The sequence below is a fragment of the Condylura cristata genome, unplaced genomic scaffold (genome assembly GCF_000260355.1).
Source record: "Condylura cristata isolate star-nosed mole 26May11 unplaced genomic scaffold, ConCri1.0 scaffold00001, whole genome shotgun sequence".
NCBI classification, from domain to species: domain Eukaryota; kingdom Metazoa; phylum Chordata; class Mammalia; order Eulipotyphla; family Talpidae; genus Condylura; species Condylura cristata.
The window spans coordinates 3,310,173-3,326,409 of record NW_004567102.1 but is presented as its reverse complement, the minus strand read 5'-3'; the positions used below and the strand labels follow the sequence as shown (position 1 = coordinate 3,326,409).

General features: G+C 36.5%; 1 protein-coding gene across 1 annotated transcript in view; it reads left to right on the top strand.

Moving 5' to 3' along the window:
• Positions 1-16,237, top strand: part of FKBP5 (FK506 binding protein 5) — a 118,301-nt gene that overhangs the window by 49,863 nt on the left and 52,201 nt on the right. The window contains exons 2-3 of the mRNA XM_012722434.1: positions 913-1,033; positions 8,339-8,483. Of these exons, the coding sequence (XP_012577888.1) occupies positions 929-1,033; positions 8,339-8,483 (250 nt within the window). The 5' untranslated portion in view covers positions 913-928. The remainder of the gene's footprint in view (positions 1-912; positions 1,034-8,338; positions 8,484-16,237) is intronic.

The following is a 16,237-nucleotide window of genomic DNA, read 5'->3' as shown; positions in this document are numbered from 1 at the left end:
AGTGGAGTAAGACGTGGTGTATATATGCAATGGAATACTGCTTAGCTATATAAAGAAAAAGGTGAATCTTGCCATTTCACCTGTGATAATGTGGCTCAAGCTGGAGGGGATTATGCTAACTAAGCAAAGTAGAAGAAAGACAAATACCAGATGATTTCACTGATTATGTGGAATATAAAGAAACAAAAGAACAAGGCAAAACTAAATCAAAACAACCCAAACCTGACCGCAGAATTGATGCTAAGGAAGTGGAGGAGAGTTGGGAGCCAAGAGGAGAGGGAGCTCAGTGAACTGTAGTGGAAGATCATGGGTGTTTAGGTGGTGGGTGTGGTATGTTAACCTGAAAAGGTGTGCACCTATTCCCCTAAATCATATACAGTGTTGTAAACCAGTGTTATCTAAAAAAAAAAGTTAAATAAAAAATCAGGCGTGTCTTATCTATATTTTAGATAACAAATCCAGGAAAGAATTAAGGAACTATAGGCAAGGTTAAACAACCAATGCTTTAGGAAGAAGAAAGAGAATGGCCAAGGACGTAGAGATAGGAAAGCACAGGGCTTGGTGCAGCAGAGGAGTTAGTCTAGTTCCCTAGAGCTGCATGAAAGAAAGTACTGGAAGACAGGTTAAAATACTGTGTGGTCATGTTAAAGAATATAATTAACTACCAAACCTGACTTGTACGTGCTTTAATTTGGGACCAGCGTTGGATAGGAAATTGAAAAGTTGAATGATGCTTTGTTCACTTAACTCATGACCTCAATTATGTGCTTATCATAAATGTTTTTGTTTACAGTATCCATTCTTACTGCTCCTAAGTAAATCTTTAGCTGGGTAAAGCTCAGTTCTAACTGTCATTTAAGGATGTGTCACAAAGTGATCATTTTCTTAGCTGAGATATGTTTCTTCTCACAGGTTTCTATAAAAGAAAATGACTACTGATGAAGGTGCCAAGAACCATGGAGAAAGCCCTGCAGCAGCTGTTGCTGAACAGGGAGAGGATATCACCTCTAAAAAAGACAGAGGTGTGTTAAAGGTAAGGCCACAAGGATGAATGGCATGCAAGGAAATTTGCCATCTGGAAAAATTATATATTTTTTTTGCTGGAGATGAAGGTAACTAATGTTTACTGAGACTTACTAAATGTGCCAAACACATAGCAAGAGACCTAGCTACATATATCAAGAGACCTAGCTACATAAATTAATTTGCCTAACAAAAAACTTTTTAACTTGCTTGATATCATGTATCTTAGTAAATGCCAGGCTTGAATTCAGAAGTCTGTTTGCTATCAGATGACTGTTTCCCTATTCTCAAAGTATACAATGGGTTATCATTTTAAAAGGATATTTAAGTATATCATAATAAGCTAATGACATTTCAAACAACATTTTTTTTCCAGAAGAGTGGCATGAGGGGTGAGAGGATTCACCAGAGACAGAATGGGAAACAGAACCAGTAGATCTACTGAAACATACTGCTGAGGGGAGTAGTGGGCGAGACAGGAGAGGTCTGCTGTGTCATGTGGGCGAGCTACCTGGGTGGGGATTGAACTCATGCCGCAATGAATGGTGATAGCTTAATAGTGCTAAGACTTTAACTCCTATGCCACCAGAGAGGCCCCAGAAGACCTTTTCTAGATAAAAAAAGAAAAGCTAACTTGAAAATTTCTTAAGGATTTATTTTTACATAAATGTATGTTTCTGTGTGCAGTGAAGATATTTTTTGAGGTTTGTTCAAATATATCCTACTTTGAATTATATTTCTTATTAAAACATTATATACATTCACACGTTTTTTAATTCATTTTTACATGATTTTTTTCACAGTGGTCTTATAACACAGATTACCTCTGAATTCACACATTGTATACATGAATAAATTGAAACTCAAAGAGATTAAGTGGCTGTACACAATTGTTTCACACAATTGTTACACATACATACACATTTTGTATAGTTGAATTAATTTTTTATTAATATAATATTTTTACATCATTTTGTGCATTTTTTTTTCATCTCAATTGTAATCCCCGTGGGTTTGAATTAATTTTTTTAATGTAAGATAATGTTTATAAGATGTAAGATAATGTTTGATGTAAGATAATGTTTATAACATTATCTTACACATTCTAAATATTACTACTGAGTTCTGATAACCCCTGTGTCAACACTATCAAATGAAAATTTTTTAGTTTCTTTTTGTCTGATGTTGCTTTTGTGAAAACTTTTTTCTGTGCTTGAATCTCTTTGCAATAAACACGTTTTACTGTTAATCTGCTGTGTGCCCATGTGCCCAAATTTTAGAGACTTGAAACTAGTGAAAGGACTTACTTACCTCCTGATAAGCTTCTATCCAGAAGACTTTTCAACATTGTGGCTAAACTACTTACCCCAAATTTCAGGATGCTTTGAAAGACTGAAAATTCTACAGGTTGTTCTCAGCGTGTCCCTACCTCTATTAAGTTTTTCATTTTTATCTTTTCATATACCCACACTGAGAATACAGTCCCAAACTTGCCTCAGATCCTGTATTGTAGTTAATAAACCTAGTAATATTTTTAGGCTTATAAAAAAGATTTTGAGACAGTAAAATCCGCTTTAAATCCTATTATGTATCATTATCTAGAACCTCTGGTTTCACCATAGGTCTTTTGTTAAGATTAAACAGGTCTACTAATTGACCTCAGGCAGTGTAGTTTACCTGTCTGTGATGCAGTTAACTCATTTGTAAATTGAAATATTACTAACTACCTCACAGAGTTATCTGCATTACATAAAGCATTTAGCACAATAGATGACCTATCGTAATCTAACTATGGTGTAGTTAGGAGAAGAAAAAAAAGACCAAGGCATATCTGGAAAGTCATTAACATGCACAGGAAGATAAAAATTGTATTGTGGAGCTTACATTTTTTAAATGAATTGAGACTAGATTTTTGTCCTTAAGGCAACTCCGGATTTAGGCACAAATTCACCCTGCTGGGAAAATCTGAAGTGATACCACAGTATCAATTGTGGCTATGGACAGCTGTCTGATTGCCTGTTAGCTACTTATCTATGTACCCGATTCCATTTTTATGGCCCTAGAAATGTAGAACCCTCCATAGGAGACTCAGGCCCCAAATACTGTTGGCAGTTCATGAGCATGGACACTTTTAGAATATTGTGTGTTTTTCTTTAATTTTTTGAATTTTTTCCCTTTGAAATCTTAGAGTGATACTTGTTTTTTTAATGAAGTAACTTTCTTTTTAGTTACATGAACGTGCCTTGGAGATATGGTAGACTCTGCTCAAAATCACCACAATAAAGCAAGACATACAAGTTTTCTTCCCAATTTATATAAAAAGATGTTTACAATATCATACCATTAATAAAGTACAAGTAATATCATGTCTAAAATACAACATGAGTACACCTTAATTAAATGAGACACAATGTGAGCACGCGCTGTTGGGTAAATGGTGCCAACACATTTGATCATTGCCAGCCTTCAGTTTGTTGAGAGTATAATATCTGTAAAGTATACTAAAGCAAAACACAATAAAATGAAATATGCCTGTAATTATTTGTTCCTAGATTTACTGAAATATAACTGGCATAAAACACTGTATAAGTTTAAGTTGTCTAGCTAGATGATTGGATCCCCAGTGTTTTGAAATGAATACCACAATAAGGTCATTAGTATCTTATTCTTCACATGATTACCATGCAAATGATATAAACATTTAAGATCTCTCTTAGCAACCATACTATACATTAAATCCGCAAAATTTATTCATCTTCTAAATGGAAGTTTATGCAATTTAACTAACATCTTCCCCTACCTCCCACTTCCCAGCCTCTGACCATCTACTCTCTGTGAATTAACCTTTTTTGTATTATTATTATTATTATTATTAATTTACAGCACTGTATAGGTTCCAGGAGTATACCTCACCATATCCATCACCAAATGTTCAGTTACCATCGACTGCCAAGCTATTGGACCCATCAACCTATTCCCGTCCATCTCCTTCCTTTCTGTTGTCAGAGCCTAGAATTTGTTGTGTTCATTTGCTTTTTCTATTCTTTATAGTCCACAAATGAGTGAAATTATGTGGTATTTGTCTTTTTCCTTCTGTCTTATTTTGGTTCATTTAATTTGCTCAAGGTCCATCTATGTTGTCACAAATGGCAGGTCTTTTTCACAGTTGAGTAGTATTTCGTTCTCTCATTTTTTTAATTGTTTACTTATTGCATATAAGAACTGGGGTGTAGGCCAGAGGTTGAGGAGTTGAGAAGATTGATCAGAGACAGAGTGGGAAGCAGAACAGGCAGATTTACCAAAATAAACTGGTAAAAAGGGAGTTGTGGGTGAGACAGGAGAGGCCTGCTGCACCATACATGGGTTAGCTCCCTGGTCAAGGTCTGAACTTAGGCCATAGCAGTGATAGGGCTGAGAATTAATCCCTAAGCAACCAAGAAGTCTGAGTAGTATTTCATTGTGTACTTGTACCATTTATTTATTCATTCATTTGTCACTTGGTCTTTGGGTTGTTTCCATATCTTGACTATTATGACTAGAACTGAAGTGAGCATAGGGGTACATATAGCTTTTTGAGTTAATGTTTTTATATTCTTCTAGTAAATACTCAGAAGTAATTTTACTAGCTAATGTAGTAATTCTATTTTTAATTTTTTGAGGAGTTTCCATACTGTTTTCTATAATGGCTGCACCAACTTAACTTCCTACCAGTAGCACCAGGAAGATTCCTTTATTCATATATTCACCAACACTTCTATCTGCTGCAAGGTAGAAATCTCATTGTGGTTTTGATTTGCATTTCACTAATAATGAGTGATGTAAAACATCTTTTCATGTGTATGTTAGTTATCTGTATATCTTTGCAAAATGCCTATTTAGATCCTCTGCCAAGTTTTTTTTTTTTTTTCAAAGATTTATTTGTTTATGCACACAGAACTGTAGTACAGGCCAGAGGTGCAGGGGGTGAAAGGGTTCGCCAGAGACAGAGTAGGGAGCAGAACAGGCAGATTGTCAAAGTACACTGCCGAGGGAAGCAGTGGATGGGTCAGGAGAGGTCTGCTGCACCATGTGGGTCACCCCCTTGCTCGGGGTTGAAACTCATGCTGCAGTGGCTGCAGATAGATTCATAGTGCTATGCTTTAACCTGTTGCACCACCAGGGCAGGCCCCTCTGCCAAGTTTTTAAGTGAATAGTATGGGTTTTGTTGTTTAGTTGTACAAATTATTTATATATTTTGGATGGTCTGATATATGGTTTACAAATGTCTTCTGCCTTTTCACTGTGCAGAAGCCTTTTAGTTTGATGTTCCATTTATTTATATTTTTGTTTCTCTTATTATTGGAGATAAATCCACAAAGAGATTACTAAGACTGATGTCAAAAAAATTTATTACCTATGTATTTAGTATATTCAAGTGTTTAATCCATTTTGAATTGATTTTAGTATGTGGTGTGTGATGGTAGTCTAGTTTCATTCTTTTATATATGACCGTCCTGTTTCCCAGCACCACTTATTGAAGAGGCCATTCTTTTTTCCATTGTATGCTCCTGATTCCTTTTCATAAATTAGTTGCTCATACAGGTGTTGTTTTATTTCTGAGCTTTCAATTTTACTCTATTGATCTGTGTACCTGTTTTTATTCCATTCTCCTTCCATGCCCATTATATTGGGAGTTTTTCATCATAAATAGAAATGGTGAATTCAGCTACTTTTGGGGTCCACATGTAATCATCCCATATTTATTGATGCCTCAGTCAACAACAGTGGTCCCAGTAGGCTATACCATATTATCCTGTGTATGTGGTCATCTACACCATCTTGGTTTATTTAATTACACTCTGTGACATTTGCACAATGATAAAATTGTCTTAACAGTTCATAGAACCTATCTCTGTCATAACTTTATCAGTGATATCATACAGTATTTGTCTTCTCTGGCCTGTTTCATTTAGCACAGTGCCCTTAACAACCTAACATCCATGTTTCATTTTGTTGTTTATGGCATGATCTCTTTCTGGCTGAAGTTCCTTTTTGTGTATTTGCATCATCTATCTATAAAACATAAATATTTTACATCATATCATATTGTGTGTGTGTATATGTATACACACCTCAGTATATAAACACATTCTACACCATATCACTTCTTTATCCATTTATCCATAGATGGGCACTTAGGTTATTTCTTGAACTTGACTGTTGTGAAAATGCTACAGTGAACATGGGAGTGCAGGTATCTCTCTTCTAGAGAATGGTGTCATTTCCTCTGGATATACACCCCAGAGTGGGATTGCTGATGATTTTGTGTCTAATTTTTGAAGACCTTTAGGGTTTTACAGGTGGCTACTCCAATTTACATTCCTACCAACAGTCAGTTTGAGGTGATGTCTCTTTACTGATGATTAGTGATGTTGAGCATTGTTTTATGTAGCTGTTGACCTTCTAAAAAAAGTCTTCTATGGAAAAATAGAAGACTTTTACTTCCTCCACCATTTTAAAAACATAGATATTTTAATTGCATGAATTCCTTGTGTATTCTGAATATTAACTCCTTGTCGGCTATATAAATTGCAAGTATTTTTTCCTTTCTTTAGATTGTTTTTTCATTTTGTTGTTTATCGTGCAGTACAGAAGCTTTTTAATTTGTTTTCCCACTCTTGTTTTTGCTCTTGTTACTTGTACTTTTGGTGTTGTATCCAAATACTATTGTAAAGACCAGGACCAAGGAGCTTTTTCTCCTTTTTTCTTGTAGGCATTTTATAGTTTCAGGTCTTACATTTAAGTATATAAAGCTTTTTGACTTCATTTTACTGGTGATTACCCAGTTTTCCCAGTGCCATTGAAGAGATTCTCCTTTCTCCATTGAGTACTTTTGGCTTGCTTGTAATATTAGTTGACTTCATATGTTGTTGGGCGTTCAGTTCTGTTCCATTGGTCTTGTGTGTCTGTTTATAGGGTAGTACCATACAAATTTTGGGCTTGCTTTTCTGTTTCTATGAAAAATAGCTCTGGAATTTTGGTAAGAAATGCATTCAATCTAGGAATAGCTTTGGGCAGTTGGAACATTTTAACAGCATTAATCCTTCTGACTCATGAACGTAGGATATCTTCCTACTTATTCATGTTTCCTTCATGAAAGTCTTAAAGTTTTCAGCATGCACATCTTTCACCTCCTTGGTTAAATTTATTCCTAAGTATTTGTTTTTGATGCTGTTGTGAATGTAGCATTTTAAATTCTTTTTCAGATATTTCCTTGTTAGTATATAGAAACACAACTGTTATCTATGTGTTGATTTTGTATCCTGCAACTTTACTGAAGTCGTTTATTTATTTTAACAGTTGTTTGGCTGGAATTGCAGTAATGAATTTTTTGAAGACTGTCTGGACTTTTGAACTAAGAAAGTTATAGAATCTCAGTTCACAGTGGTGAAATGAGGGTGAGGCAGGGAACACATTTCAAAGATTTTAGGAGCATTATAATTGAATTCTTTAGACAAAATTCAAACCTTTCTGCCAAAAAGATCTTCATTGGTAATTAGCTACCATCTCTGCTGTCTAGTAAAAATCATTTATTTGGCATAGATGATTGACGGAATGAATTATGCCATTGCAAGCCTGCTTTGATTTTCTTTTCCCAGAACTGACCAACGACATTAGTGGTTTGCTCTGCCAAGAACAAAATAAATATATTGGATTTTACAATAGCTAAATATTTTTCAGCTTGGAGCTTTTTTTGGCATTTCCTTTACTAGAAAATAAGTTATCCAGTATATCAAACTGTACAGTAATGCTGCTTTTTTTCACACAGTGAATATGCTCAAATAATAGGAAATATAACCTGTTACCTAAGTAATTGTGCTTTTTGAAATTAAACCAAACTAGTGGCTCTGGTCAAAAGCTAATGTTTTTAGAAAAGGAAGGTAAGTAATTAAAATCTCACCTTTGAAACTTTGCTTGAAACTTCTTTTTGAGTATTCTGTGAAGTCCACTGATGATTTTGGTTTTACTCAGTTTGTAAACTTGCTCTGTTACTTGGGAGAGTTTAATGCCACAGGATGGGACATTAAGCCAATGAAGCAGGATCTGTTGGTTAATTGTTTTGAGGGTAGTCAACAATAAAACTAAACATTAGCGATTTAGATTAGTGAAGGATGGTTTTCTAACCCGATTATTTAAAGAACTGCAAGGGAGCCTCTAGAAAGGACAGATTGTTATTTACAACCCTGCCTGGCCGACATAGAATGGATTATGTGAGCTTTATTCTTGAAATCTAAGTAAAATGTTTCACCTTTTTCCTAACATTTGTTTTTCCTAGATTGTCAAAAGAGTGGGGAATAGTGAGGAATCACCAATGATTGGAGACAAGGTTTATGTCCATTACAATGGAAAATTGTCAAATGGAAAGAAGTTTGATTCCAGTCATGATAGAAATGAGCCATTTGTCTTTAGTCTTGGCAAAGGTAAGAAGATATTTTTCACTAGTGTTTTGCTTAGGGTTACTGTTATTTGTATTATATGGGTGTCTGTCCTTGCCTAAAGGAGAGATTTTTAGAGCAATTCTTAAAGTATGGTTCACAAATCCCTAAGGGTTCCCTGAGATCCTTAGGGACCCATAATTTCAAATTTACTTTCATAGTGATACAGAGATTTTGTTTAACTTTTTATTATGTTGACATTTGCATGGTGGTACAAGAACTTCAATGGTAAAAATTCTGGTGGCTTAAGACCATTGGAGGCAGGAGAGCCAAACCATACCAATGGCTAGGGATTCTTCACTGCTGTCATTCATTGTGTAAATAAGGAAGAAAATCCAGTTTCACTTATGAATGTTCTGATTGAGTGTAAAAAAATACTTTTATTACATCTTAATCCTTGAGTTTCACTGTTTTATTATTTTGTAACAGAGGGAAGCTTTATATTAAGGACTTCTGCATATCCAAGTACATATAATGTTATCTGAAAGAAAAGCTCTTGAGTACTTGTTTTAGCTGAGAGCTGAACTAACCATTTCTTTTTTCATAAAACGCCATTTTTATTTGAAAGAGCAGACTGTGATTTTTCAGCATTTGGCAGATACTTTCCTGAAAATTAAGTGATCCTGTCACTTCAAGGAAAATAGCTGACAATATTTGCTGCCATTGAATTTTCTAAGTGAACATCACAGTTTTGGAAATTTTGTATCTGCCTTTGTGAGCTTGACAGCTTTTTCAAACTTAAAATTGACTTCTGATGAAGATCAATTAGTAAAAAAGAATGTGGTTTTTAAAATATACAGTGAAATGTGTTAATATTTAGAAGATGTGTATGACTCAGTGAATCAGTATTTTCCAAATGACCAATACAAGATGTTACAGAATCATTCATGATAAAATATTCATTCAATGTGTAAACCTAGTCTGTTGAATTTTAATATAATACAATATGAAAAGTTCATTGATATGCTTTCAAATTCCACATTGCATGTAACCTTTAAGAAACTACCACTTACTCAGTTTTGATGCTAAAGCAGATAATCATTTTCAGATTTATCTGAAATGGTCATTAAAGCATTTCTACCATTTCCAACTATTTATCTTTGTAGATTTGGATTTTTTCCCCCACATACTTCAGCCAGAATTGCAAAACATTATAAAAGATACGTAACTCCAGTTCTTTTAAGTCAGGTATATTTTACATCCATAAAATTATAAAACAATTCCACTCCTCAAAATTTTCTCTTTGTTTTAGAAAATGTAGTAATTTTTTTAAAAAACAAATTTTTCTTTACTTTTTTTTTTTAAAGATTTATTTATTTATGCTTATGCTTAGAGAACTGGGATATAGGCCATATGTATGGTGGGTGAGAGGGTTCACCAGAGACAGAGTGGGGAACAGAACAGGAGATGGACTGAAATACACTGCTGAGGGGAACAGTGGGTGGGTCAGGAGAGGTCTGCCACACCACGTGGGTCAGCTCCCTAGTGGGGGATCAAACTCATGCTGCAGTGGCTTCAGAGAGCTCATAATATGAAAAAAAGAACCCCTCTTTTATTTTTTTTTAAGATGTATTAATCTATGCATATGGAACTGGGGTACAAGTCAGAGGTGCAGGGGCGGTGAGAGAATTCACCAGAGACAGAGCAGGAAGTAGAACAGGCAGATCCATGAAGTACACTGCTGAGGGGAGCAGCAGGCAAGACAGGAGTGACCATGATGTAACTTGCTATGGGCACTAGGGAAGGTAGAGTGGCAGGGACATGCTGCACCATGTGGGTCACCCCCTGAGCTGGGATCGAACTCACACTGAAGCCATTGTGGCAGGCTTGCAGTGTTGTGTCCCAACCTGCTGCACCACCAGGGAGGGCCCACAAAAACAAATTTTTCTGTTAACACATAATAGAATTATTATTTTAAATGTTAGTAAATCATTTTAACTTAATATGGTAGATATCAAATGATATATCATATAAGCCGAATCTTTTTTTTTTTAAAAGATGTATTCATTTATGCTTACAGAACTGGGGTACAGGCCAGAGGTGTGGTGGGTGAGAGGATTCACCAGAAACGGTGTGGGGAGAACAGAACAGGCAGATTGACATAGTACACTGCTAGAGGTAGCAGCGGGCTGGTCAGGAGAGGTCTATTATGACCCTATTATGTGGGTCAGCTCCCTGACCAGGGATCAAACTCATGCTACAGTGGCTTCCTAGAGCTTCATAAGTGCAGTGTTTTAACCCGTTGTACCACTAGGGAGAGCACCGGGTTCTTGAACTTTTAAAATGTAAAAGCGTCCTGAGGAAAGAAGGTTGAGAGCCACTATTTCCTCCAATAAGTTAATGTCTTATTTTTTAAAATCTTATAAAAATAATAGCCCATATATCATCAAATTTGTGGACCATGTGGCTTGTTAGAAGTTAGTGACTAGATAACAGTGTCTTTTCTTTTTATCTGCCATATATAAAGCAAATAGTTCTTGTGTCTTCTCAGATTAAATGTAGGAGAAAAGGATAATCCTCTGTCTACCATCATGGCTCAGTGGTACCTATAATTCTCTTATTTTTCTGATTCTACACCTTTATTGAATTGTTAACTAGGCATGATTCTGGGAGGAGCAGCTGAGGAACTAAGGAGTTAAAGTCTTGCTGCCCCTGCCACTCTACCTTCCCTAGTGCCCATAATCAAGTTACATCATGGTCACTCCTGCTTTCTGTCCAGCTCCACTCTCTTTAGGCTCTGGTGCTGGCTCAGCCACTGTTCCCTTCTCTGCTAGGTCTGTACTGTGATAATGGCCTATGTGAGATTAACCTTGGGTGTGAAGAGTAATCAAAAGCAAACATATCCTTTTTCTGATGTAGCAGTTAATGATAAGAAATTTGAACTTATTTTATTTTTCAACATTCAGGATGGGGGCCTTCAGGTTCATTGGCATTATTGTGGCCTCATTATTTAATTTAGGTGACCTTAGAGTAAATGGCCTCTTCAGACCTCTTTGTTCCTATTTTCCCTCCCATTCTTTGTATACCCTTTGCATTTGTGTCTTGAAAAACTGGATAGTTTTCAGATAACAGGTTGTCTTTCCGCAGTTAACTTTACAAGCAGACTTGAGAACTGCTGAGAATTTATACTGCCACCTTTATCTAGATTTCTCAGTAAAACTCTCCATAGTGAGTGAGTTTTTCATGTTTCCTAGAATTTTGGATAGAACGTCAACTGTTGACTTAATGCCTGTGAAACACCTACCTAGTTACTGGTGGTCTCTAAGAATATCCATCCAGTGCTAGAAGCCAGGGGCCTGGTTTGCACTGTTGCCTTGGTATGTCAACATGAACAAGCTTCCTTGTTCTTATAAAAGGAGGAGTCTGTTGAAAATATTAAAACTAGTATTCAATCTGAAGTTCCATTCTTGTACCTTCTGTAGAGAGTACAGGAACAAAAACTAAGTCTAAAACCAGCACAATGACAGATACTTTTAGAGTCCCCCTTAAGATGATAGAAAAACTAAGATAGAGCAAATAATACTTTTGCTAAAACTTTGTAATATGTGTTCAGTTGTTAAGAACTAAAAAGAAAGCACTGGTTTCTTTAAAAAATATAAAATAAAAAGAGAAGCGTTGGTTAGGCAGTTTATGCTTTTTATATTTGTGTTAAAGTAGTAACTGCTGTATTATAGTTACTTCATCAAAATGAAGGAATGGACTGGAGCATCAATATTGTAGCTTAATCCTTTGTATTATACCTCTCCCAAAGGAATAAATAGAAATATTTCAATGGAAAGTCACTAATTTTAGGATTCTGTTTTGAATTTTATTTTAAAATAGAATTGCAAGAGCTTGTCTGGGAAAGAAAATGCATTAAAAGTTCACATACCATACATATTAATTATATATAAATTTGAGTTGTACCTACATACTGTTTGTATAGATATACATTACTCTGACTGTGCCATCTTTTAAATGCTAGCCTTCCTTCCCTCATCTGTAAAGTGGTAATAAAATAGTGTACATAGGGCCCTCCCTGGTGGCACAATGGGTTAAAGCAAAGCTGTGAAGCTATTAGTAGCTGGTTCAGCCCAAGTTCAATTCCTGGTCAGGGAGCTGACACACATGGCACAGCAGGCAGGCCTGTCTTACCCACTGCTCCCTCAGCAGTGTACTTCAGTCAGTCTGCCTATTCTGCTCCCCACTCTGTCTTCGGTGAATCCCCTCACTGCCCCTGCACCTCTGCCCTGTATCTCAGTTCTGTATGCATTTAGAAAGAAATCTTTTTTAAAAAAAAGTAGCTCCCCCCCCAAAAAATAGTGTACATATACAATTACTATGTTGAGAATTAAATGAGATACTGCATAGCCATTTATTAGCAGACAGCCTAACACATAATAAGCACTCGTGTTTATTATTGTGATTGTTACAGTATTAAGATTACCAACTACATTTATAATGGAATAGCAAGAAGTGTACTAACTTCCTCTGTTTACTATACCTGCATATAAACTTTTTGAAACTGTTTAACCATCCTTTTTTTAGCCCTAGGAAGTCTGGAAAGACAGAAGCCAGCTCAATTTTAGACAGCTGATTACTGTTATAAAATGTGTCACAGAAACTAGAATGAAGTGATGATAGTTTCCCTCACTGGTTTTCTTAACTAAATATTTATTACATCCTCTAAATTCCTTAGAACTGTGTCTGTTTCAAAAGAAGTTGAAATAAGAATGACTCAAGATTTTCAAATATGCTTCCATAATAGGAATTCTGTTCCTTTCCTCTCTCTCCCTCCAACAGATATATTATCACTGAAATTGGGAATGGATTGATTTGGGGGGTGAAGAATTATTTCTATCTTTGTTCTTACAAGTAAATCTAAGAACACTCACATCTCTTTCCCACTGATCCCTATAACAATCTGGTAATTTCTGATGAAAGGCTATTTCAGTGGGTGTGTCCCTGGCAGTGCAGTGGAGTAAAGTTGTAACACTGTGAAGCTATCCACAGCTACTGCAACATGAGTTCAATTCCAGCCAGTATAATAAAGTGACCCACATGGTGTGGCGGACTTTTCCTGTCTTGTCCACTGCAGTGTATTTCAGTCAGTCTGCCTGTTCTGCTCTCTACTCTTTCTCTTGTGATTCATCTCAACACCTGTACCTCTGGCCTGCGCCCCAACTCTTATATGCATAAATAAAAGAACTACTTCAATGAAGTTTATAGCACTCCTGCTGTGTGACTAATATGGCTGGGAATTATGAAAATAAAAGTCCTATCTTTTTTTTTTTTAAGATTGATTTGTGCATACAGAACTGGGGTACAGGCCAGAGGTGTAGGGGGTAAGAGGAGTCACCAGAGACAGCATGGGGAACAGAACAGGCAGATTGATGAAGTACACTGCTGAGGGGAGCAGCAGGCAGAACAGGAGAGGTCTGCTATGCCATGTGGGTCAGCTTCCTGGCCAGGATTGAATGTGCTGAGGTGGCTGCTGTGAGCTTCACAATACTGTGCTTTAACCCATTGGGCCACCAGAGAGACCCCTGAAAGTCCTATCATATTAACATTTTATAACCTGTTAGTGGTTCTATAAGAAGGTGAAAAAAATCTATGTTCAATGACTAATAGATATTTTCTTCTTTTCCCCACCACTATCCCTTTTGTCCTCTTATACTTTCCCTACCTGTACCCTCTTAGCCTCAGAGCCCTGAGGATATTTATTAATATCCAGTGTTCACAGTGTTTCATATTATCAAATTGTCTGCTATGTAAATGCCCAGTACTGGCTTTTAGCATGACTTCTTTTTTTTAATTATATGTATTTTTATTATAGAATCTTTTAAAAATTATTTTAATAGTTTTTTTACATCATTTTGTGCCTTTTCCCATCTCAATTGTAATTCCCTTAGACTTCCCATCACCAAATCACCTGTGTGCTATCACCATAGTCCTGTGCACTCCCCTACCCCCCCCCCATTTTTGATCCCATTCCCCACTCTACCCCCATAAAATGTCTCTGGTATATAGTTGTTCATTACTCCCCCCCCGCCCCCCACTTGGTCATTTATGCTCCTGCTATGGGTGAAACCACCTGGTATTTTTCTTCTTCTTTCTGCCTTATTTCACTGAACATGATCCCTTCCAGCTCCATCCATGTTGCAGCAAAAGTCACGAGTTTATCTTTTTTATTGCTGAGTAATACTCCATTGTGGATAAATCCAGTCATCTGCTTTTGGGTGTTTGGGTTGATTCTGTGTTTTTCCTATTGTAAATAAAGCAACAATAAACATGGCAGTGTCTTTTAGAATCAGTGTTTCTGTATCTTTTGGGTAGATGCCTACGAGTGGGATTGCTGGTCTTATGGAAGCTCCATGTTTAGCAGTTTGGGAAACCTTCAAACAGCTTTCCATAGTGGTTGTACTAGTTTGCATTCCCACCAGCAGTGCAGGAGAGTTCCTTTTTCTCCACATCCTCGCCAGCATTTGTTGTTGCTAGTTGTTTGAAGATGTGCCATTCATTCTCACTGGGTGAGGTGGTATCTCATTGTGGTTTTAATTTGCATCTCCCTTATTACGAATGATGTTGAACATTTTTTCATATGCTTGTTGGCCATCTGCATTTCTTCTTTGGAGAAGTGTCTTTTTAGCTCTTCTGCCCATTTTTTGATGGGGTTGTTTACTTTTGTTGTGTTTCATCTGTTCTTTGCATAGCTTTGTGATCAGTCCTTTACCGTTAGTATTGTGTGAGAAAATTTTTTCCCAATCAGTGGGCTGTCTGTTTGTTTTTTGTAATGTCTCTTTGGCTGTACAGAAGCTCTTTAACTTGATGTTGTCCCACCTGTTTATCCTTTCCTTCACTATCATTGCATTGAGTGTTGTATCTTTAAAGATGTTACTGAGGTGTATATCATGCAGTGTTTCGCCCATCTTTGCTTCCAGGTATTTTATGGTTCTGTTCACATATCTAGGTCTTTAATCCACTTCACATTGGTTTTTGTGCATAGCCTAGCTTCTTTTGCTGCATACAATTCTTTCAAATTCCCTCCCATTTTGTTGAAATAACTCCAGAAAGGATTTTGTTGAAAATCTTTTTATGACCATATAACACTCTATTGACGGATGTACCCGTTCTTCTTGGTCTAGCTATCCCTCAGTGCACACTTGGAGCTGCACCCATGTCCTAGCTATTGTATATAATACTGCTGTGAACACTGTGGAGCATAAAGGTTTTTGTGTCGATGGTCCATATTCAGTGAATATACAACCAAGAGTGGGTCTCATGGTATTTCCATGTTTAATTTTTTTTATTTTATAGCAGTTTATTTTTACATCATTTTGTACTTTTTTTTTCCATCTCAATTGTAATCCCTGCGGGTTTCCCATCAACAAGTCACCCGTGTGCCATCACCATAATCCCGTGCACTTCCCTCCCCCCCGTTTTTGATCCCATTCCCCACTCCACCCCCACAAAATGTCCCTGGTATATGGCTGTTCATTATTCTTGTTATTTTCTCGCCTGGTCCATTATACTCCTGCTATGAGTGAAACCATCCGGTATTTTTCTTTCTTTCTGGCTTATCTCACTAAGCATGATCTTTTCAACTCCATCCAAGTTGCTGCAAAAGACTTGTGTTTCTCTTTTTTGGTTGCTGAATAATATTTCATTGTATATATGTACCACATCTTTTTAATCCAATCATCTACTTTTGGGCATTTGGGCTGCTTCCATGTTTTTCCAATTGTAAATAAAGCAGCAAT